Source organism: Apis florea, unplaced genomic scaffold (assembly GCF_048593485.1).
Source record: "Apis florea isolate Af1SG1 unplaced genomic scaffold, ASM4859348v1 contig_3367_pilon, whole genome shotgun sequence".
In the NCBI taxonomy this organism is placed as follows: domain Eukaryota; kingdom Metazoa; phylum Arthropoda; class Insecta; order Hymenoptera; family Apidae; genus Apis; species Apis florea.
In genome coordinates this window covers 4,607,502-4,633,354 of record NW_028256746.1, presented here as the reverse complement: position 1 = coordinate 4,633,354, position 25,853 = coordinate 4,607,502, and the positions used below count along the sequence as shown (strand labels likewise).

The following is a 25,853-nucleotide window of genomic DNA, read 5'->3' as shown; positions in this document are numbered from 1 at the left end:
TATTACTTTTTTAAACTCCACCAAGCAACAATATAAATTTCCTTCGATATTCTATGAACATTTAAGCGAATTAAAAATAAACACTTACGAATTTCCGTTCACGAAAATATTAATCGCTTTATGCAACTAGATATGTAAAAAAGAAGAGAGACGTTAAATTATATACGTTTCGACGTTTAATCGCGACCAGATCGATCTCGTTACTTTTATTTAAAATGGTATGGTATTCCACGTTGACCGTGGCAGCAATTATTCGAGCAAGCGATGGACGTTGAGGCCAGCACGTGCCGTCTTTTAATACCGCAAACTCTCTGCGAGGAGTTTACTCTTTAAATACGTGCCTCGCGAATCGTCCTACAATGGGGACGCGTTGACATTCACGGCGTGTTGTTCGCATTCGGAAACGAAGGACGTGATCTCTTTGCCGTAAGTGTCAACCAATTTGGACGGTATATTTATGAGAGAGAGAGAGAGAGAAAGAGAGAGAGAGGCAGAATCGATAACCTACATATTTATTTTCCTCCCCAAAAGGAAATCGATTCTTTCGTACACCGAAATTGGTACGTTATATCGCAGGATTTGGCCGCGTTTCCTTTTTCTGCTCTCTGTGCAAAAGGCAAACGCGCCGTTACAACCGATAATATTGTATATTTACGTTTATTGAACGGTATATGTTATACAAATTACGGAGTATAATGTATTCTAGAACATTTCTACGGAATAAACACGGGGAGGGAAAGAACATGTGAAAATATGAATAAATACATGTATATTTATATTTGGTTAAATTTATTATTGAGAATATCGTTGTTAAAATAAAAAAAACTTATTCAGAAAATTGCTACGCATTGTAATTTGAATAATCGAGAGAAAAAAAGACGTAATAAAAAATTGATAAAAGTAATGACAGACTTGCTGGTAGAGTTTGAAAAAGATGTAGACGATATTCATGAATATTATATCGATGTTATTTATACGTTTATCATTACACGTATTTTCTTCTTAATTCTTCTCACTTCGTTTCATTTTATTTTCTTTTATTTATTTTGTATAATATAACATACTTCTTTTTACAAGTATCGCGCAACATTTTATTCGTAATTAGTCGGCGTAGATATCGTAAACCGTTCGAAATTCAATTGAAATTTAAAAGAAGCGTAAAAAGAATTGTAAAACCCTCTAGGATCTTTGTCTGGGAAGAGACCGTATACATCTCTGGCCGTTCTCCTCTCGCTTCTTTTTACGCACGCTCGACAATCATCAACAGCGACTCGATCCTAAATTTTTCCCTTCGTGAGTAATAACCCTTTCGAGAATATTCTTCGAGGATCGTAAACGATGCTCGTTCGAGAGACGTTAGAACTGGGTGGTGCAGCAAGAGGAAATTGGAAAGTGCAGCAAAAAGGAGTGGGACGCGAGTGAAAAAAGAAATGGAAGAGCGGGAGGGAAGTTGGTCAAAGGCGGATGCGATGAACTTTTCGAGGAGAGCGTGGCCAGTACAGGAAAAAATGTTAATCTACATGTAAATCGTGAACGATAAAGAATGTCGGAAACGGGTCTGAAACTCGGATCTCTTTCATCGATCGCTTCGATCGATGTTAGTTTAAACTTTGGCTGTTTTAATAAAACGATTATTTGGCGAATCTCTGTTTTTCTCTTCTTAGTAGAACAAGTTCCCGTATAAGTTGCTTCGTTTTCTAATATTGTCTTTAGTCTATTGACGAATGAATGATTTACGCAGCCATGTAAATATTATCGAGAATCGTTTACGATCGAAAATTCACGAAATGGGAATCGTGAATCTCGCGAGAATCACCCTCTGAACGTTTCCGTAAGCGTATCAATACGATCGATACTCATGATACCTGAATTGTAATTAGAACAGAATTATTAGACCAAAATATTGGATCTATCAAATTATCGAAGGTTAACTTACTTTTTTTCAATATCTTTCAAAATTAAGTCATGGCTTGAAGAAAGGAGGGGGGAAAAAAAAAGAAAAAGAAAAAAAGGAAAGAAGAGAACACGATAGGACTATTGAGTCGTTGGAGTTTATCGGAATTTCTTAAAAACGATCGAGCAGGCCATCTGGAATTTAATTAACCGTGGAAAGGAGAGGAGAGAGAAATGGAAAAAGTAACGGAGTAACGGAGCATAATAAGAGAGAGAGAGAGAATGGTGGAAGGGAGAGGACGGAAGCGAAGGAAGGAAGGAAGGAAAAAAAGGAAGGTGGAACCGGTTCCGCGCAATTTCAACAACGAGGAGGGTTGCTCGTTTTAATCAACTTTGCGAAAATATTCCCCACGTTTGCCCGCGCCCAGTCATTAGGCCGAACTTGATTTCCCACAAGGTCGCTTTTATACTTCTTTGTTTATCTTTAATGCTGTACTGACATTTTCTTTTTCTCTCTCTCTCTCTCTCTCTCTTCTCGTTTCAATGGTGAAACGGTTCGTCGACAGGCGAGTCTCCTCTACTTTTCGAGGAACGAACCCTCGTCTGCCGGATCAGACGACGAACAACTTATTCATTCCCTTTCGTTCCCTTTCCTACTTCGTTCGATGTTTCTTTAAAATCTGTGAATCGATTCGTTGACGTGGGCAAGGACGAAGGAAAGATTGCCGTTTGATAAGATTGGTGGGCTTGATTTGAAGATAATTTTGCTTTTTTTTTTTTTTTTGATTTGATATAACACTTATTTAAAATACTCATTTTAAAAAATACTTATCTTCGTAATCTTATCGTTATCGATTATAATACAAAGATAAAAATTTTCGCTCTGATACAAAGAGATATTTTTATTGATTGTTTAATCCCTAGTATTAATTACAATAATTCTTTCGCAATAATAGATATACGTACATCAGAGAACATTAGTTGATTTAGAAGAAAAGGAAAAAATAAAATTAGTCTTACTTACTACTTGACTCGTTACTAATTATTCGGGAATATTCTCGATCGACGATGAGAAAAACCAATAAATTTCACGTAAAGGCACGTATAAAAGAGAAAGTCGATGAGAAATTAATCATTCTAGCGCGAAAGTTTCGCGATAGCCGGTGAACGTTATCGCTCGCCCATTTACTCGATGCTTTTCGTCGACGAAAAGGATGTATCCATTCGATGGATGGAACATCCTATTACACCACGTCGACCACGATCCAACAATTTCTCGAGATCCGTGCACGAGCACGAGAGCCAACCGGGGGGTAATTTATCGGTGATTAAAAAATAATTTTCTGAAATCGTGACGCGACGAGCCACCGTTGTTATAATCCGGTTAACAAATTAATTATTAAATTCATTTCCTAATTAGCTAATTACAGGGAGCGCTCAACCGTGCACCCTCAACTTTTCCCCCCTCACGCCGAAAGAGCTGACCTTCCCTCCACCACTCCTCCCACCCTTCTGCCGTACCAATTATGTATGTATGTACTTTCTTTCACGTTCTTTCTTTTTCGATACCTCGTAACACCTCGCCTATTTTTCCTAATATATTTTGACCAATGTTGTTGCGTTAAATTTCACGGATGCACGCACGATACTCCTTCTCCTATTCGTTCATCATTTGTTGTATCGGTCGAACTCGAACTTTTTTTTAACGATAATTCGACGAGATTGAAATTAGTTTGTTGATCGATGAGCTTGATAGATCAGATGTGTAAGTATCTGTGTTGATCTTATATGTGAAGTATCGGTAGATTTGGTAGGATTTGATAATAATAATAATAATAATAATAATAATAATAATAATAATAATAGTTCAAAACAGTTGAATAAGTTGAAAACACGGAACTGCGAAATAATGAAAAAAGAGTTTATTAATAATTAAAAGATATGGCGAAAAGCAGGCGTACCCCACATTTTCGTGTGTTTAAAGGAAAGTAAATTGAAGGAAATGTTCGTGTTCACAGAGAACGGGAGGTACGGAATTTATAGTTCTTTTAAATACGTAAAACACAGTACGTGATTGTACCTGAAGGTAGTGAAAACTGAACAAATTGAAATTAATATACATACATGCATGCTTCGTATTCTCTCGAGTTTTTGTGTTTTTCACATTTAGGTAAAAATCAATTTTATAATATCGTTGTTATTTATACGTTGTGATGAAAATATTATAAATTTTGTTCATTGTAATTTCATTTTGTCTCTTTCTCAAAAATAAATATGCAATATCAATTTAACTTTATCGAGCGAGGATCATTACGACGCAGTTTAAATTTCACAAGGAAAATTACAGAAATTCGTTCACATTTCTCTCCTATTCGATTTATGCTAACTTTTATTTATGATCAATTAACGTGACAAATATACGTTCGAATTCATTTTCTTCTAAGCCTTCCAATCTCGAAAATCTCTATGCGTTATATACCCATCTTTCATGGATACGTGACTATTTCACACGCTTATTACTTATCCTTATTACGATTTAAATAATTGTCCACCTCTAGCGGAGATAGGAGAAAAAATCCAATTATCGGATGATCAATTAAATTTTTAAAGAGAAAAAGGAAAGAATTGCGAAGCGAAATTATACAAAATTATCATATAATTTTTAAGGTTTGAAACTTAAAAAAAGAGATTTTCTTTCCCCCTTTTTTTTAACACAATCCGTATAAAAACTGCAGGAGAAAGCATTTTTCCGCAAAAAATCTTTACAAAGATGAAAAAAAAAAAAAAAGAATAAACCTTCAAACTTCATTCAAACCCCGTCGAGTCGTCGCTAAATGGTCTATTTACCCCAGCTAAACTGGAACTAGTAAAATAAATCAGTAGTAGTCTAACGAAATTCCACCATTAGCGGAAAATTGCTTCTACCATTAGCGGAAAATTTGAATTTCCCGGTAGCGAAGCCAACAAACGATAAACCTCTCGAGTCGACATAAGGCACACGTTCGCCCACATTATTTCCCTCGTAACCACAGTCGCAATTTCAGACTAGTCGAACAAAATTGCAACATGCCTTCCTCCTCTTACAATCCGATCTCCGAATCCGTACATATAGCAAGAGTAATTTTTCCAATTTACCGGCCATCGTCGTACTTGGAGAGAGAGAGAGAGAGAGAGAGAGAGCGGGTATTCCGAGATATTTTCCAACCCGGATCCTGCAGGAATTCATTTAAACGAAAGAGTTTTATTGCGATTCTCCGGCTTCGTGGCATAATTAAACCAGGAAAAAATTGACAAAGTCATACGGTTTCTTTCAGTCTCTCGGTGATGGTGGAGCAGAACTATCGTGGGACGACCAGGGGAAAGGGTGAAGAAGATTCTTTTATCGTCGAACGTGGAATGAATTTTTTTTTTTTTTTTTTTTGATCAAAGAACTCTCGGACATCTTCGATTCGCGGCTCTCGTCGTCGTCGTCGTTGAACGAGATCGTTGAAATCGGCGATACGCGGTTCTCTCGACGCTCGATCAGTAAGGAAAAACCGATTGTTTCCTCCGTCCTCGAAAATAACGAACGTTTGGAAAAAGAGGGAGGGGAGAGCGTGTTTCGTATCGTTGGCTGGCAAAGAACGCGGGTAAAAAATTGATGAAACCGCGGGAAAGTAGGTTCTCTTTTTACGTTTGATCGAGAGCTGCGATGAAACGTCACGGGGGGGGGGAGGGGGAGGGGAGGAAGGATCGATAATCGTTAATACTCGTCCAGGAGCGGAGGAGCAAGATCGTATCGTGATTCGATACGATTTTTCAGATTGATTTTATTGGAGCAGATTAAAGGACAGGTACTACGCGCTCCTGAATTGCGAATCTATCGTTTCAGCGGATCGTACGTGCAGATACAATACGGAATGGCGAGTGACGTGTAACGAGGCAGCGATTTCGCTGGTGGAGGAAAAAAAAAAAAAAGAAGAAAAAGAAGAAAAAAGAAAAAGAATGGTGTATGAAAACGTACTCCGTCACGGGGAAATTAATGTTTTGGTCGTGTGCACCAACCAAGTTGAGCAATGAGCTTTAATGAAACGTTAATCTCGAATCGAATCGGATGCGAATAAATTGTTTAAAATATATCCGGACAAAATTTCGAGTTGCGTTCGGATAAATTTGCAGATAACATATCCATTTGTTTACTTCAACATGGAACCCGATTTAACTCCTTTAATTGTCGCGATAAATATTATAATGTTTGCTATTTATCACGTACGGTATGGAATAGTTTTGATTGTTTACCGTTTCGTTCGTTTTGGTCACAGTTGAAAATTGGTAATTTTATGCATAAGCTCATCGATATTAATCGGTGGTTGTTGACCCATTAATTTGTAATTTTTCGATATCGTTCAAGTTATTTTATAATTTTACTATATCGTTGTACTGGCGTATTTTTCTTTTTCTCGATCAAACAACGATGAATCGATAATATCAATATTATTGTACAATTACAATTAATGATATTAACATATTTATATTTTTCAATAATAATGTTGCGTTATTACCACTCGATATTTAAATGGATTAAGGTCGATTTATATTAAGATTAATGAAACATAGGTTTCCTTACAAACAATTAATTAATATCAATATTATATTAAAATCATAATGATTATTCATTCTGAAATATATTGTTAAATGTCGGGTGATTTATGGACGCATCGTACAAATGAGATTGCAATAAGCTTGCATTGCATAAAATAAGACAAAAATCAAGAACAACAAAATTGCATTGGAGCTTCCGTTTTCTGAGAAAAATACATTTGAAAGTTAATGAGAGTACACGTGCATCTGGCTCGTTCTCAACTGCCTATGATTAAATAATCAACAAAAGGCTGTTCCAAAATAAGTAAAATATTTTTATACCCAAGTCCTCGTTTTTAAATCCTCAAATTTAATTTGAACATTTTCAAATATATACACAGATCGAGATATAATAGTACTTGCCTATTTAAAGTTTCTTAAATAACTAAAAACCAAGAAGGTTTGCCACCAAGAAAATGTTAAGGATTCGTTGCGTGTCATCTATTGCTAGATAAAACACTCATCTTTTGTAGATAAATTATTATTAATACTTTTAAGTATGACGATGAATCACCGATGTTGCAAAATGCCTGTACGTAATATGATTGACAAAATTCCACGTTGAAGAGCATCGATATTTTCCTTCATAATTCGTCGATTTGCGATGTCCCGTGTGATTCGACAATGAATTAAAAAGAGAGAAAATCACAATATCGTTCGTCATCGAAACGAGAACGTTCTTTGAATTTGCATTCGATAGATGAATTTCCACGAACTTATCGGTTCCATTCGTGGATGGAATCGATTGAAAAAACCTTCGCAATTTCATTCGCCAAGGCGTAGCAAGGTTGCAAACATTTTTACGTTTTCCTCGATATAAAAGACGAAACTGTAAACGCGGACGAGCTTACGGTTTATTGTCGCCGCATTGTAACGTTCTTTCATAAAAGTGGATCAGCCGAATTATTAAAATTCTCCTCTGGCTTCTCGATATTACGCTACTCTAACGCTACTTTCCATCCAAGGTATTCCTTTACTTTCATCCCGTTACTCGAGTTAACGTATAACCAATTATCATCCTCGTGACTATTGTTGATATATCGTTCCTTTTAATTCCAATTTATGCTCGTGGAAATATTTTTCATTAATTCGAAGAGAGAGAGAGAGAGAGAGAGATGGACGGTGATCGAGTGTATCGAGTGGCCAAGTAGCAAAGTGTAAAAAATAAAAATTCGATGATATTTTTTTTGGTGGAAAAAAAAAAAAATGACAACTAACGTTAGAAGTCAATGTATGTAAATAAAATCAGTTATCGAGAAATGGAACGCTCTCTCGAACAAAAAAAAAATACGAAACGTACGGGGAAAAATACATTTGTAGAGACAATGCCAATTGAGTTTGATGATATAAAATAAACGTGTAAAAAATTGTAACGGCTGTTCAATTAACTCATACAGCGAAAGTTAGTCGAATAGTATTTACATGTGAGATAGACGGACCATTATAGAGAAACGATATATATATTTTTTTAACAAAAATGTCTAAAAGTATAGTTTAATATAGTTTTATATTTATCGCAAGAACATTTTACTTTATCATTTGAATTTAACTATTCTGACTATTTCAACCATTTCATGCAACTCTTTCGTAATTATCACTCGCGGTCACAATATTTTACGTTGTTTTTACAATGTTTCATTACTCTATACACCATTATTTTCATTCCAATATTCATCGTTATTGATATCTCTCTTATTCGTAAATAATCGTTTAATTATCTTTTTTTTCGCCTATTTATTTATCATAATTGATATATACCATTTAAAAACGATTCGTTCCACCCCTTCTTCCAATTCTCACAACTCATCAAACTCATAAATTTAATTTACATTTCTCGTTCTCGAAATCTCTGTTACCAGGCCTTCCTTTTCATCGTCGAATAACTAAGGAGAGGGACGCTTAATCTCATTCCTCCCCCAAAATTCTTCAAATTCAATACCTTCTTCGCCCTCTGCCACAAAATCCTCTGCCCCCTTTGGCCCGACCGAAAATCAAATTTCCATCGATCACGACTTCCTTCAGAGGTGTCCTTCGGCAGCGAACAAAGGAAGGGAGAGAATCCCTTTTGGAATTCGAAGGAGGGGAAGGACGACGCGTACATAGAGAGTGGCAATTTTCCGGCCACGGTGGCCACGTTGCCGGCTCAGGAGTAATTGGCTCGGGCTAATAAGCGCCTTCAATCGGCCGCCTTCCCCGCGTGCAGTCACGTGCACGTGCGTGGAAGACATGCAGACGGGGGTTGAAGTTCGAGCCGGCTCCGGAACACGTGCCGTTTACCGCTCGCAGCGGTGCTCGATCAACTCCTGCCCACGTAATTGCCACGAATTCCTCGCGAATAACGGGATCGCGAGACTTGCTACGATTCTCTAGAATGAATGAGAATCGTGGATTTTCTTATCTTTTCGGGCGAAACAGTTTTGGATTATATTCGAGGATGAGAGATTATGAGATGAAAAATCGATGAATAAGGGAATATTTAATTTTGGGAATTAATGCCATCCTGTTATGCCAAGGCATCGTCCGTTTTCCTGGCATTTTGCAGGATGCATCGTGGATTTTTTTTATTTTTTAAAGCGAAAGAGAGACGATGAATAAATAAGGTATTTTTGGGAATTAATGTCATCGTGTTATTTCAAGGCATTGTCTGCCTTTGTGACATTTTGTTACTTTTTCGAAGTGAAGTATTTTTTTTAAATTATGTATAACGAAAAACGATGAATGGGTGAAACGAACGAAGAATCGGTAAATAGATAAGGCAATAGAGGAATACTGGATTAGCGAGAATTAATCGCATGTTCGTGATTTTTCGTTTGTCTTCTTGGAATTCTGTTATTTTCTATGGGAAGAAGTTTGGATTGTGGGACGAGAAGCAACGAGTGGAATTGAATAAATATATTATGAGATAATTTTGCGAGTTCGAAGGGAAATTTATTACACGTGTAATACGGATTCTCCTCGTTTATCAATCGTGGTTGTTAAATCATAATTATTTTTTGTTTGCTTATTTGAATATAGCTATCTATACGGAAAATAACGATAGATAAATCTTGTTATCGTAAATAAGCGAGCTATTTAAAATCATTCATCTTGATTCGGTGAAAAATCTATTTTCCCGGCAATTCAATAAATATATATTATCCGTAATTAATCCAAAATTGATCGGGTTTATCAATTATACAGAATTCGTTAAAATGTAATGACAAAACCCGTCTGGCGATACGGTTAAATTAAATGTAAATAAGAATCGTGGAAAGATCTCTTTACACCTGGCTCACAGCCCAAAAATATTTACCAGCACTCTCCATCGTCGCGTCATTCTACCTGTTCCATTCAAAATTTAATTCGAGCCAACGCCGGTCACTGAACCGTCCTTTTTCCCTTCATTTCCTGCATTTAAAAGCCAAATAACTTTTGCATCGATTCCCATATCCTCGACACGAATTAAAAATATCTCTTTTATCATCCTAAAATTTTTATTTTTAAAAATTTGTTTGTTCCCATCCTTGTGGATTGATCTCGAATTTTAGAACCAGCGATTTCATCTAATCTTGAAAATTTATTCACCGGTATTAAACTGAATCTCCTATGAATCTCTCATTCAAATTTAGAGAAACTCTTAAAAATAACAGACATACGCTCGATTCACAACGTACTTTCATTATAAAATAGGGAAATAAAGAATTAAAATGTGTAAGAAAAGAAAAAAAAAAACTTTCGAAAACTAAGAGAATTCATTTCAATTGAAAATTTTAACGTGGTAGTAAGTATAGTAAGTATAGTAAAGTTTCAAATATATTCGCCCACTTGAAACTATTTCTTATTGAACTTTCAACTTCAAACCCTTCATCCCCCCCAAAAACACTCGCAAAGAATTCAAATCCACCAACATTTCTCACATACACATTTACCTCCCCCTCCCATTCTTCGAAATAGCAACGAGTATCTAAATCGTTCGTCCAGATCCTTCGTACGATATATAACATTATAAACCACGATTTCATCCGATCACCTTATCCCTCATTACTACTCTCATCGTGAAATAACGTTAACAAACGACGACAAACAACAGCATAGATACGAAGCCAAGCATCGCCTAAAGTCGTCCAAGCTCTAAATATAATAGCGATTCAGTTGTGCTCGATCAAAAAGTGACCGACACCTTCTTGTTGTTTGCTCGCGTGTAACGAGCCGCGGGCTACGAGCAACGGGACAACAACTGATGCGTTTCCAATAGCGGTTGCATAACATCGGTCCTCCGGCCGATGGGTGGCATCCGAGATAACGGCGAAGAATCCGCCCACGGACCAGCGGCGAGATTGCGGTGGAAAAAGAGCAGGAGGAGGGGAGAGGAAATTACCGACACGCCAGAGAATAGGAGAGGAAACGTTCTTCGCTTTGGAATCGCGGTAATGCTAATAACGTTGGTATCCTGGGATGGTGGATAATTGAGCGGAGAGGAATCGAGACGAGCTTTACATTTCCGTTTCCTCTTCTTTTAGGTCCGCTGCGATACATTTTGCTCTTTCTTTCGCTTCGATGATTAACGATCATCGGTGTGAAACTGGTGTAAATGGTGGAATTTCCATCTTGTGTTTTTTACCTTTCATCCCCTTTATTGCCATAAATATGGCAGTTTCGTATTTCGTACGTTATATGTTTCGTTTCTTCTATTTCGTTTCCTTAATCGACGCGAGGCTGGAGATTGGTCAACGCGATGAATTATCGCGGCTATATTCTACAAACTGTTGCGTTTCACACGCGTGATTAAATAGTTGCGTAGAAGATGTTCGAAGAATCGGCCACGAAGCATGAACATTCCCATTCTTTTCTATGTCTAATATACATACGTGTATTTTTATACGTATTTATATCTTTCACACGTCTATCTTTTTACGTTTGAATTTTTTATCGGTTCAGCTACGATAAGAAAGTATATGATAAAGTAAATAATCACTTATCACGTGTCATATTGATTTTCAGATAGCTGATATCTGTCGAGATAATAACTCGAAATCAAGCAAATATATCACGCATTATTACAATGTTCAATATTTTTATAATATGAAAAATACGCGCAATATTTTAACTTCTTACACAAATTTTCGAAAAAAGATTTATCAAGATTATCGACGATTATTAAAAAAAAAAAAAAAAAAAAAAAAAAACAATTTCCCATTTCCCAGTAACTAAACTAAAATCCATAAAAGTTTCATCATCAAAATCGATATTTATAATTCATCTCATCCTATCTTCTATCGCATCAGAGTGAAAAATAATTGTTTCGACGAATATGTTATCTAATCTCCCGAGCAATTTGGAAAAATAAACACGCTACACCCCGATCGTTAATCAAAGTTTATCGGCGCGAGCAAAAGGAACGAAAACGCTCTTCGAAACGGCCATCATCACCACCATCACCACCACCAATGTTCACATTGATATCCTATCAAAAAAATGGACGCCCCACACACGGTGACACATGTTTATTCGCTTTGAAAACGGCTTTTCACGTGTGGTACACGCCCGATGTGGCACCTAGAGCTCACCCGAATCGAGCCTCTCCTCTCTCCTTCGTGTGCGCCGTTCCATTAAAATCGTTCCGATAAAAGGATTTCGAGCGTGCACACGACAAAACGTTCCCGCCACGAGGATATTCCGCCTTGGCGGGAATCGATACATCGGGACCAGATACCGTAAATATTTTAAAACCTGGCGCGTTCCAACGTCTCCGCCGCCATTTATTATTTACCCACGACGTTGCGTAATAATGGCGCGGCTGTGGACGTCTCGCTTACGTAAACGAGAAGGGAAAATTCGATATCGAACGATACATTTCCTTTACATTTCCCTCGCTTTCGTATCTCTTCGATTATTTGCTTTTCTTACAAAATTACTAGATGATAATCGAGAAAATCGTTTTACCTTCGAGGCGAAGGTTTTTTGTCGCGAAAATTTCGGATGCATCTCGAGATGTAAATATACGTGTAACACAGCTAAACGTGTTATCTCAACACGTTTAATTGGAAATTAGTCAGGACTCGGATCGATTCGAGTTCTCCTCGCGATAATTGGGAGAGGAAAATTTTCTATGGCAGAAGAAACGGGTTTCCTTCGGAGAGTTTCCAGAGTTATATCGTCCGGTTGATTCGTGTGCTTGTTTTTTTTTTTTTGGTTCGATTTTTTCGTCGCCTATAAGAATTCGTACGGGAGGCTAGCTCCTCTTATAACGTTTAATTCCGTCAAAATACGAACAATTTGGGGAAGAAGATGCAGAATAATACGAAATGCTTGATGAATTCTTCGATTTAATTACCTTATAATTACCGAGATTTTCCACGACGCATGGTAAACTGACGTCTCTCCCCAATGGCACTGTGACGTTCGGTATTGGCTCGGCAAACATCGGTCGATCCGAGAGGGCTGCACACACAGAAAATTCCATTAATTGCGTCGATTTTTCGATTTTATTAACGAATAAGAAAAAACTTTCGAAAGAATCTTGCGACGACTTTGTTTTGGCATTGTTCATAATTCTAAGTAAGCTATATATAACCGCTCGATTTTAACCATTTGAAATTATCTGTCAACGATCAGCTTTCTCGATCGTCTCGGCATAATTATCGGCAAATCGCTTGCATTACGAACGTTATTATACGAGAGGATGTTACTCGAGACAGTGGTGTCGATTCAAATAGAAACGCACGATAAGGACAAGGGATAAGTTTCCAAAGAAGACGGCGGAGAGGAAGAGGAAGAGGAAGAGGAAACAGGTCACCACGAGTCGTGGAAATCCTTTGGGAAAGTTTCAGGATTGGTCAAGGGTGAAGCAAGAGGGCAGTTGGCTGATCGCTCGACTGGAAGAGTCGATTCCGTCTCGCATTTACCGAAAATGCACACACACACAGAGAGAGAAAAGAGAATCATCAATTGAAACGTCGTAATAATTATCAAATCGACAAAATAAAAATGTAGTATAGAAATGGTGTTGTATAACAAAGCTAAATAAAGTTCTTTAAATATTTCTTTAGACGGGATATTTTAAGGAGAACAATATTAGTCATCATCTTGTTGAAACTATGTACATGTATATAAAATTTTATCGATGCTACTTAATGCTAAAATGTTGCACGCTAACTTAAAATTAATTACTACTCTCTCAAAAAAAAAAAAAAAAAAAAAAAGAAATAATTTCAATTAGAACGTAAACGTAGCGTGAAAAAGGTTTCTTCGAATGTAATAAACTCGTATGCGTAACTCAAGGATTTTTCAATTATTTACGTAACCGCTTAAAATGGAAATTCGCCTCGTCACTCGTAATCAATTTCCGATGTGCGAACATATTTGACGAGTGATTCGATATCACTAATGCGTGTGGCGTCCTGTATCTTGACACTCCTATATAGCTTGTTATTCGATTAAGAAACGCACGAGAATCCAGTGGAAAAATGGCTCACGTTTGAAAAATCGTTTAAAATCGATCTATCCACCGATTTAATAAAATATAATTCCTTCAAACAACCTTGCAACATTTGTGCCTGTGTTTCATCGATGAATCAGTATTCTTATTTCATCTCAACGGGCGTTCGAGATAATTATATTCGATAACGTGTCTGTGTATTTATATAGGCGGCGATATAAATCCGCGAATGGGAAATTATCTCTTATAAAATCGCGCCACTCTCTTAAACTCCGATTATGATTGATTTCGCGGCGTTTCGAGTGGCATCGAAGAATAACGTCGCGGATATTGTGATGATGGATCGGCCCGTGATTAATGAGAAGAATTAATCACGGTGCTGCGGTGCTCGCTCGGGTTATCAACGCTGATTTTAGCCCATCTTCCAAAGTTTAAGATTTAAATGATCGCCGCTCTTTCTAATCCTTGCAAGGAGTTTCGAAAACAGTCTTGGTTATTATTTAAAGTTCGAATGAAATCAAAGTACTTTTGATGGTATATCAATCACGAAATTAATAATATCGTGGCGTTTGTGGTGTGATTTTGTTGATTCGCCGATTGTTTGGTTGATCGAAATCATGGTGTAATTGCTCGAGATTTAAATGACGAGCGAGAGCTGATGAAATGATGAGATTGATGATGATTCTCTTGATCAAAATATCGCTGATTGATGAATTAATATTTTTTCAATGTTCATCCTCTCCTCGTGCTTGTACAGAATTCCTCGCTGGATAGCAATAAATTATTTTATTATCTCTTAATCTCAAAAGAAATAACATAAAACGTGATATTTTGCAAAAATAACGTACGATTCAAATTCTCTAATAGCATTATTTCTATCACAAGTGTGAATGCAATTATCCTCTTTCGTAACACGAGACAGAGATTCAAAAGATCAAGAAGCGTTGATTGAAGTTCGAATAATCTTGATAAAGTACTTTATATTTTATTCCAGACAAGTGTGAATATAATTATTTTCTTTATTTATATGACAAGAAAGGACTGCTTTCAACATCTTTTTTTTTTAATCCTTCATTCGTTGGATGAAGATTTCGCAGAATTGAAGTTGTTAGCTTCGAGAACAAATTCTACGTACCTCTATCGTGATTCATTACTTGAAATTTCATTATCTCTCTCTTAGAGATTTACAATATATCGTATACCTGGACGATATCGTAACTGACGTAACATCCGTTCTCAGGTTGATCTCAGAACGTGATCAATATTTATGAAACGATACGTTTTAAAAATAATCTTTTTCTCGAAATAATTCATAGAAAAAGTTTTTAAACTTCGCGAAATTTCAATGTATTCAAATATTTAAATATTTATCGATAAAATCGTGTATCGAATTTCTCGAAATGTCGTGTTTGATAAACACGAAAGAGAATGTTAAACGAATAATCGTTAGAAGGGGGGTTTCTCGAGATAAAAAAGTTCCTTTCATAAATCACGACATCGAGCGCACGTGATTCTCCGTTTCCGTTCATCCAGGATTGTCGTTCAACCACGATTGCCAAGGCGCCAAGTTTTACGATTGAGTGATATAAGGAGCGAAGTTATACTCCGCTAAGTCACTCCATTTCCCCGAGAAAAGCTTCTTAATCGACCGTCTAGCGTCTCCTTCCCACCATTTCGTATAAGTTTCAATTTTATCGAGGATTTGTCGATAAAAATCTATCCAACGTTCATCGACAGGCAATAAAATGACGATAAAAATTTTGAAACTCGAAAACAAAATGAAAACTGGGAATTCGAAATTGTTGTCGCGATTTTTCGAAACGAAATTTACATATCCATTAATTATATCTAACACTATGTTATAATTAATGCATTAATTAAGCTTAACGAATTAATTAAAACTTATGTTTAAATTAATAGTTTAAGCTAATTTCGTAATTTGTCTTATCCTTTTCAAAAATTATCATCTCTGTAATATAATATACGGTATACTATACTATGATATAAAAAATTCAGGAAGTTTTTTTTTTAAAGTTTACGATATTTATTTATAATATTGTTCAATATTTCGTTGAAATTTAATTTTTAGCGTAAAAAAGGCGTATCTCACGTTCCAGTTTTTTTTTACTATTAACAATATAATGGAATAATAAAAAGAAAACGACAAACGATATCTAAAACCGATAACACGATTCCATAACGCACGACTTGTTAGAACAATGAATGCCTTCTTCGGAACTAGCATAGATATTACAGCGCGCACATTGCATTTGACCAGTCGGCTTACAACTGCTGACACAGTCGGTAGTAGCGCTCTTCTCTTATCTTTTCTCTCTGCGTCGGTATTCGTCTCTCGCAGCCGTTCCTCATTCGTCACGTCTTGATTTACAAAAAACGTTGTTGCGTTGCCTCGAACGATTCGAGAAAAAGAGAAGAAAAATATAAAAATCAGAAACAGAGTCGAAGCTTTCTGATCGTATCTCGACAAAAATTCAACGCGTGTTCGAAAAATAAGGGAAGAATAGTTGGTGTTGGATGACGGTGGTGCAAGAGGCTGGTAGCTGCAACTCTACGCGGAAATTTGTGAGATTTTCGGTGTAAAGTAAACTTGTTCGCGAGGGAGGAGGACAAATTCCTCGATCACGAGACACACGCGCGTGCCCTACATTTCCCATCCACGTTGGCGGGGCGATGGTGGACCATCAATCACGAGTTTTATCGGCCTTTCCATCCTTCGAGCCTTCACGGGAAACGGAGCCATCCTTTTTTGCATTCGACGCGCGATACAATCGCGTCTTGATGGACTAAAATCCTCCACGGATAGGCGAATGTTCGAACCCTCCGCCAGCTTTCTGCGATAATAAACGCGCGTAATCTGAAATTTTCGCCACGTTTAAAGCAACGGGCGAAAGAGGAAGAGAGAGAGAAAGAAAAGATTCGATTTCCGTTGACACGGTATATGCAGAATTTTCGCGCGTGTGTGCCTCGAAGGGAAGGGAAAGTTCGATCTTTCTTTCCGTAACTTTTAATCGAACGAAACTCGATATGTAATCTCGTATCCATCCATCCCCTCTTTCTTTCCCTCTTTGCGCGTCATTTCTTTTTCTTTTTTTTCCCCTTTTTTCTTTTCACTCTGTTGCGCGGCGTCAAAGCGGAACACGCGAAAGGAAAAGAGAGAAAAGGTGGGCACAAATAGAGAGACGGGTTGTCGTTTTGTTCGTTTCCTTTATCGTTTAGTAGCCACTGGGTAATTGTGTTTTTTATCTACCTGTCAGTTGCATATCTACTGGAAGCAGGAAATTTAATACGTAAATGAAGAAGGGAGCGAGAGAGAGAGAGAGAGAGAGAGAGAGAGAGAGAAAAGAAGAGAGAAAGATAAATAAATAAAATGCATAGTCAAGTTTCTTCGAATTGTGGGAATAAATGCAGGGGGGGAATAGTTCGTTTTTATCCGTAAATTGGCCGACTCGAAGAGAAATCGATGGCCCGCTCGGTTCGTTGAATCATTGATCGCCAATAACTATATAACGTTCGAATAATTTATGCCGTCGGTTGGTTTTTGGAATCGAATGAAATATTTAGAGTCTCATGATCGTTGCGGTGTAACGAAATAGCCGGGGCCCATTCGGTAAACCGCCGTTACAAACGTTTCCATATTTCCACGCTGGCGATCATCGGTTCCATCCGCCTTCCAACCGTTCGTGAGAATCTTTCACGCATCGAGCGAAACCCACCCTTTGAAACATTTCATTTCCTCCTGTTCTGTCCGATCAATCCCATCCATCCTGTTCACTGTCACGAACAATTTAACTCGTCGACGGACGCCGACAAACGTCAAACGTCGAGTGGGCAATTAAGATGACGGAATCGTGAGAAGGAATCGTTTATTCGAGATATAAAGAAATCGCTGAAAGAGGAAAGTCGATCTTTCCGTTCGATGAGAATAAGAAAAAAAGGGAAACGAGGAGGAAAGAAAAGCCGAAGAGGATGAGATTATGGATACTGGAAAGGAACAGTTTGATCGTCCTCGCGATCTTCACGTTCACCCTCCTGTCCGTCTATTTCAACTGGAGGATCGACGATATCGTGCATTTCAAACGGATGATCGCGGGGGACGCGCGGGTCACAAACACGACCAAGAAGATCCTGTTCTGGAACACCATGTTCAACGACGAGACGTTTTACATGGGCAAAGGGGACATATTCGCCGATTGCCCCGTGAACGACTGTTACGCGACCCACGACAGAAGTTACGCGAATCTCACGGAATTTGACGCGGTCCTGTTCCACGGGAACGAGCTGAAACTCGCCGATCTGCCCAAGCGCAGGAGCCCGCGCCAGTGGTACGTTTTCGTGAATCTCGAAAGCCCGGCCAATAGGCCGCTGTCCGACCATTTTTACGAGGATTTCTTTAACGCCACGATGACGTACAGATTGGACAGCGATATTGTGTGGACTTACGGGATCGTGAAGGACGTCCATACCGGGCAAACTGTGGCGCCTAGCAGGGACGCGCGTTGGGAAGCGTTCTATGATCGACCAGGTAATGTAGGCCATAGCGTTAAAATTGATTCTCTCAACCTTGAAAAGTATTAGGTTTACCGAGCAAATTTTCTCGTTTGCGATAATAGAAAAATATCTCGATAAGATGAATGGGATATTTGCGAGAGATTGAAATTGCGTGGATCCGATAAGGAGGAAGGAAGATACAACGGAAATCGATTCTGCGATATAAAAATAAATAAAGAAGTTCGTATAAATAAGGTCTGACGTGACCTTGTTTTTTTTTTTTTTTTTTTTAAATCCAGTGTCGCAATAATCCACGCACGAGATACAATGTAATTAGATATCGACACGCTCCTCCTTTTTCCTTTTCAGAGAATCCATAATAATTGTCTCGTGCAATCGGACACCCTGTATGTATGTAACTCTTATTAAATCATCTCTAGAATCTAAAAATAAAGAACGAATTCGATGAAGAAAAAGAGTTTTTCAAAAATTGCTACCACTCTGATTCACAAATTGAAAAGAGAAATTATCGAGGACTTGTTTAAAATATATATTTTTTCTTCCGAGGAAAAGGAAAAAAATTCACAATTATTCCCGATACAAACTCTTTTTCAATTTTCTTCCCATCGTTTCTTGCATCTTTCTTTTGCATCTTGCTAGAAGAAGAAAACTTTCTTGGTTAATATATCCTAATATACCTTGGACATTGATCACTCGAGAAAAGTTTTGCCTCCTCGTCCCAACTAAGTACCTGTTTCGCAAGAATGGTATATACATACATACATACATACATATGTATACGTACACACACCGCTCTACCCACTCGTTTTTCCGCGTGGAGGACGCATCATCTTGTCCCACGTGCTTCATAATCGTCGCGGTTCGTAATTAATGTCGGTTCCCCTGCTGCTTTTGCCTGCTACGACAAAGAACCCGGCTATTTGCTGGCGTAACACGAGGCACCGCTCGCTGTTCTTTCCCCTCTCCAAACGAAAAAAATTCGCTACGACGACTTGCTTCGCGCGCTACCGGAAAAACAGACGGGAAAATCGTTGTCTCGCGAACGACAGAACCGAGGACGTTGCAGCAAGAGGGAGGGAGGCAGGGATGCTTTAGGCGGAGGCAGCTTTAGGGATGTTAAATTGCTTATAAAATTATTGTATCCCGATGTGAGGGAAAGTTAAAAAATAGAAACGATAATTGAGAAAAATAGGTCTAAAAAGAAAAAAAAAAAAGAGAGAGAGAGTAGACAACAGATTTTTTTTTTAAATACATATTTTTCTTTACGCGTTTGGTTTTATTTGCGCACGATAATTGAATATTATAAACAAGTTTATTTTGAATAAAATAAGTAAATCGTATATATCTGGTTACGATATAAAATATCGGGAAAAAACTGGGAAAATATTGAAACTGAAACTAGTTTGGGTATAAAAAGAGTACCAAATATATGATGCTGAAATAATATATGTATTGCATGACGTTCAGTACAACGATTTTTATTCGTTCGTTTTTTTTTTTTTTTTTAATTTGTTAAAAAACCATTGGAAAAAATATTTGTACATAACATTATAATAGAAATTTTGTGTAAATTGATATTTTACGAATATATATATTTGAATTCTAGGACACACTTTTTATTATATTATATATGAGTTTTTATATATTGAATATTTAAACTCGTTTTTAATAAAAATTCACAGATCCAACGATGAAATTGATTCTTCAATTCTCGCAAATCATTATATTTACTATCAACAGTTTACATTATATTTTGTCATTTCATACGCATATCTCTATTCCACACTATTAAATTTATGAGTGAGATAACGCAGGCAAGTTGATAGCAAATTTTATAAGCGTGCAATAACGAAATGAAATGTGTTACGAAGACAGAACGATAACTCTAACAATTTTCTATTTCCTTTTTTCAATGTAAAAGATATCATTCGCAAAAAAAAAAAAAAAAAAAAAAATTGTGTCACGTAGACACGCAGTGGATTAAAACCTCATTCTCTTTGAGAAACATAATAATATGCGTCAAACTCAAGATTATTCTTAGATACTGCATCATGATGATTCACTTTGACACATCTTGTATACATGTTGCAAATGAGTTTTTGAATATTAAACGTAATATTCTTGTAGTCTCACAGACTTTTATATTTTTTGATTTAACTTTATCCGACTTTCCTTCTTTTTGCAGAATCAAAGATCACGCTTAAATCGCCATTTTAAAACAGAGAAAATATCTAAAACGATCCGAGTAACCGAGTAAATGAAAGCAATTCCAATGGAAACACTGGTGAAGTGAGAATAATCTTTCAGTTTACAGGTTTCCAAGAAAATTACTTTAATAAAATATAAATATTTTTTGTAAAATCAGTTTCATTATTTTTCAGATGCATCATATCGTATTTTCGCGATAGTTAATTAATCAATTCAATTTTTAACGAATTTTTCTGTCTTCGATTTACATTTTTCCTTCTTTTTTTTTTTTTTTTTTTTTAACAATAAACGACGCAACACATAATTTATTGAGATTTATCGTCGCGTTAATAATTCAAAAATTATTCCAAAATAAATTCCACTTTTTTTTTTGTTGCAAAATCTTCAATCGTCGACACTAATAAGATCAAGAATAATCAGTATTAATTACTTTTTTGTTTTTCCTGTTCCACGGGATGATTAAAAAAAAAAAAAAATAAAATAAAAGAATTATCGCGTAATCAGCGAAAATTAAATTGCAAATCTTGTTGTTGATTGTTTTATCGACGTTGATGTTATTACGTATTATTACGCGTTGTTGCGAAATATTTCTCGAGGATTGGATGCGTGTACCACGCTGAAAAGAGAAGGTAGAAAAGTAGTCGCGTGAGGAAGTCGGTGAGGAATAAATTCGCGACAATTATTTTGCGCAATCGCGTTACGTAAACGCGCCACCAACCTTCCTTGGACTACTCGCGTTAATTAAAGTGCCTACGATGACTTTATTAACCGTTGCAAATTACCTGTCTCCCACCTGTCTGTTTATTTGTCCGACATACTGTCCTTTCCATCCGCCTAACTTACGTTCAACAACCTAAACGAATAAAAGAAGATCGATTTATACACTCATTAGATACGGGCCAAGGCGATTCGCACACTCTTGCGTTTCACCAATGGGAATTGTTCTAATGGGAAAATGTGTAACGAGCACGTGTCACGCACGTGCACAATATTATTATAGTTGGTAAAAAACGAATGTAAATCGATCTTGAGATGTTTATCGGCGATCGTGAGAATTTTCACGAGTTTTCATCGAGTTGAAAATACTTTACTATATAAAGGAATATAATCAGGATCAAACTGGATAAAACTGGTATTAAAAGTATTAAGAGTACTTTTAACGCAATAAGTTATTGATTCAATTATCGATCATCAAAGGAACGATTCGTGTGCACAGGTGAGCAGCCGCACAGCCGCGAGGATGCATCTTCATTCTCGAAGATGTTTCGAAGGAAGGTGAAACCTATAATCTGGTTCGTGAGCAACTGCGAGGCAAAAAGCGGTCGGCAGGAGTACGTGGACGAGCTGTCGAGGCACATACCGATCGACGTTTACGGGAAATGCGGGACCATGTATTGCCCACTTAGCGTAGACTGTTTCAAGCAGGTCGTCGAACCCCACTATTTTTTCTATCTGTCGTTCGAGAATTCGTTCTGCGACGATTACGTAACCGAGAAGCTGTACAATGCCCTCAGGTAAAACAATGGACGATCTCGATGATAGAATTGTTACTACACGTGGCTCGTAACCGCCTCGTTGATCGATTTCGAATCGGCTGACGGATCCGCGCTACGAATTCGTGTGCAATTGTTCCGATATGTGACCGATTAATTCTCTCTCTTTTCTCGTTTTATCTCTTTTTCTAACCTTTTTTTTTTTTTTTTTTTATACTCTTTTTTCATATTCGTTATATATGATTTTAGATACGATTTTAGATTAGAAGGAAAAAGGAAAAGAATTATATTTATTTAGATTAAATTGATTTCGACAATTTTCTCGTATACTACCTCGATTAGTTTTCTTGGATATAAAAATATTCTCAAAATGTTGCTTCTTCAAGATTTCAAGACAAGTTTTATGTTCGGTTGTTCAAAGTAATTAAAAAGTGTTGCTCCTTTTTTATTTACAGATACAACGTGATCCCAATCGTGTACGGTGGCGCCAATTACAGTCTCTTTGCCCCGCCACGATCTTACATAGACGTGCTCGACTTCGACTCTCCCAAGGATTTGGCCGAATACTTGAAGAAACTGATCAAGAATCCGCGAGAGTATAATAAATATTTCGCTTGGAAGAGGTATTACAAAATCGATGGCGGCATTCAACACGCTGCTTGCAATCTTTGCGAGTTTCTCCACAAGAAGAAAGAGCCGCGAACGTACAATTCATTGTCTAATTGGTACAGTCAGCAAAAATGTCCTCTCCAGGAATTTTTACGTTATCACAGTTACCTTACAGGTTTCGTTTTGAAAGACTGACTACTTATACCGAGTTGAATGTATGTTTTTTATTTTTATTTTTAAAATATCGTTATTATATATATCGTTAAATGAAAATCATGAAAAATCTACCATTTCATCCCCCGTTTTATTTAAATATTTATAATTTTATCAAAACGATTGTGAACTCGACGCATTTATCATGTTTTTTTCACATTTATTATAAGATTTATTGTACGATGTAGTGTGAACGGTATTTGTGTAAATGCAGAGATATCGGAGAGACTTTTTTGTCGTTTGAAAACTCGACAAGTGGAACATTGACTTTCGATGAACTGAAATAGGATTTCGAACGATAAATGAAACGCGAATTTCATCTTGTTCCATGAATTCGCTAATTGTAAATAAAGTTAAACGGGTACACATATTCATTAAATTATTCATCGAATTTGTTTTATTGAAAATATCGAAATTTTTGATTAAAATAAAAAAAAAAAAACTTCGATTATAATAAGAAATAATTTAAATGATTAAAGTATTTCACGTATTCACGGAAAATCAAAGGGAAGTTCCGTCGTTACACCTTCTATAAAATATTCACCGGTTGAATCGTAACGTTGAATGCACCGAAAACCAATGATTTTCATAATTTATTCCGTCACACCGGTTTGCTTTCGAGCATTGAAATGTCAATTAAACCGAACGTATCCCGAAAGTGTTTGCAGTTTCAAACTCGTTTAAAAAAACTTTTAACGATCCAACGTTGAAAAAATTCCTACTAAACTAAATTAATCTGTAATTTGTTATGAGTGGTATAAATATTCCGGCAATTAGTTAGTTGTTATTAGTTAGTTATAGATGTCTTAAAAATTAAAATCGATGCTCGTTCAGAGTTATCGGGTATAAAACATATGTTATTAATGTTTCGTATTTCACGAATGATAACATTCTTCCTGCGCGTCATGAAAACACGATAATTCCGCGATGACTCAGATCTTTGAAATTCAAAGTACAATAAAATATATTTACGACTTATTTGTTTTTATTCGGACAGGTATGAAAAAAGGAAGATTCATTTCTAGTCATCGAGACAAATTAAAAAAAAAAAAAAAAAAAATTACACGTGGAATAATTACTTTGACTTTGAAAAAAAAAAGTTAATCAAAAACATGATAAACATGATAATAGCGGTGAATCGAATCGTTAAAAATTTTTGTTTTAACGAATGTTTGACGAATTTCGAATCAATAGAAACAAAATGAGTGACAATATCTTTGCGTAATTGCGTTTATTTGGGTAATTATATTTCTCGATTGTTCTAATTTAAGTTAATTTTTTCAACATCGGGGTCATTCATTGTTCAAATTACTACTACATTGAAATATTATAAAACTTGTTTTTTAACATCTAATTGCCAAAATATATTTAATAAATAAAATTTTTTTTTTTTATTTCTCGCATATAATTCAAACACCAAAATTGAAAGAGTCGATGCTTGATAATAAGCAAACGATAAGAAATTCACGCGAATATATCTACAATTTTTCTATTTTATTCTGTGAAATAATTCTATGATCTCATCGCCATTAAAGCCGACAAATTATTTCTGCTTAATCGTTATCCGATTTATTTTCGAAATTACGTGACACATTCCTCAAGGTTATCAAGTTTTATTCGCTATTTTTAGGTCACGATGATCAGAGTCAAGTAACCGTGTATCATTACACGTTATAATAATTATTGCGATAAAAATCCTATTCGAAGTATCAAACAATTTATTCGTTGATCGCTTTAAAAATTGTTCTTCTTCTTACATTTGCATATATCACAGTTTCATTGATATTTCATTAATTCGATTCTTCTCATTTTCCAATAACTGTGCGCTTAATTAAACACTCTTTCGTGGAATTTATCGACTGACAATATTAGAAAATTTGTAACTTCACGAGAGATTAGATCATACACACACAAATTGACTCGATGTGAATTCAATAGAGAATTCGAATACTTTTACAAACCTTTTAGATTTTTCGAAACATATTATATTAAAGCTAAAATTTTTAATACCTGTAATTGGTATTGAAAATTTAAATTAGCAAATATAGATATTAAAAATCAATCGAGAACATTACCAATAACGATCAATTACAAATTTTAATCTTGTTAAAAATCGAGACTGAATAAACTGAATTATTTATCATATATCAAATTTTAATTATAATATTAATTTCAACAAAGCTATTAATGCGATCAAATTAAATCATAAAAAACCAGAATGAGTTTTCAGGACAGTCTAATACAATTTGCGATAGCGATAATGGAATCCGTTTTTGCGGATCCAAATATCGAGAAAACGAAAGAAGAAGAAGAAGAAGAAGAAGAAGAAGAAGAAAAAGAAGATTCGTTGGGGCGAAAAGAAACGTGGACGAGACACTTTCGTTCCATCGTGTTGCTCGGTTTAATTGAAGCTCGTGCCATTTCCTTCGAAAGTTTCGAGTCGTCAAAGATGTTACACAGCCACGTAAACAACGTCATCGACGATCGTATCGGGAGAGGAGACATTCTTCCACGATTTCTTGGATACGATAGAACTGGCCTCAGAAAATTCCTTCCCGTTGGGTGAACGGTCTGTAAAGGCTCGTAATCGCGTTGGACCCGCTAAACAAGTTCGTGAGATACCTCGACAAAATTGTTCGAATCGCGTTGAAATTGTCTAAACTCGCAGAGAAAATTTCGAATTATAATTGGTTCGATTCGCGACAAGTAAACAAGCTGCGATCTGTCCGATCGATTACGAAATTTATTTTTAACGCGGCATTGAAAACGTCCTTCTTTGATGCATTCGTTGGAAAAAAGTGCTCGTTCTTTTCCACGTATATATTTTCATCGTAAATTAATTTCAATCCGATAAGACGTTTCGTAACATC

The 25,853-nt window shown here is 36.4% G+C and overlaps 2 protein-coding genes across 5 annotated transcripts in view; one reads left to right on the top strand and one right to left on the bottom strand.

Annotated features, from left to right (window-relative positions):
- Nucleotides 1-25,853, bottom strand: part of LOC100868219 (lachesin) — a 267,208-nt gene that overhangs the window by 84,516 nt on the left and 156,839 nt on the right. For all 4 annotated transcript variants that reach the window (XM_086911818.1, XM_086911819.1, XM_086911820.1 and 1 more), the window contains one exon: nucleotides 12,827-12,933. In XM_086911818.1, the coding sequence (XP_086767944.1) occupies nucleotides 12,827-12,933 (107 nt within the window). The remainder of the gene's footprint in view (nucleotides 1-12,826; nucleotides 12,934-25,853) is intronic.
- Nucleotides 17,652-24,375, top strand: FucTC (alpha-(1,3)-fucosyltransferase C). The gene is made up of 3 exons (XM_086912097.1): nucleotides 17,652-18,473; nucleotides 21,885-22,182; nucleotides 22,617-24,375. The coding sequence occupies exons 1-3, from the start codon at nucleotides 17,918-17,920 to the stop codon at nucleotides 22,963-22,965; spliced, it is 1,203 nt and encodes a 400-aa protein (XP_086768223.1). The 5' UTR covers nucleotides 17,652-17,917; the 3' UTR covers nucleotides 22,966-24,375.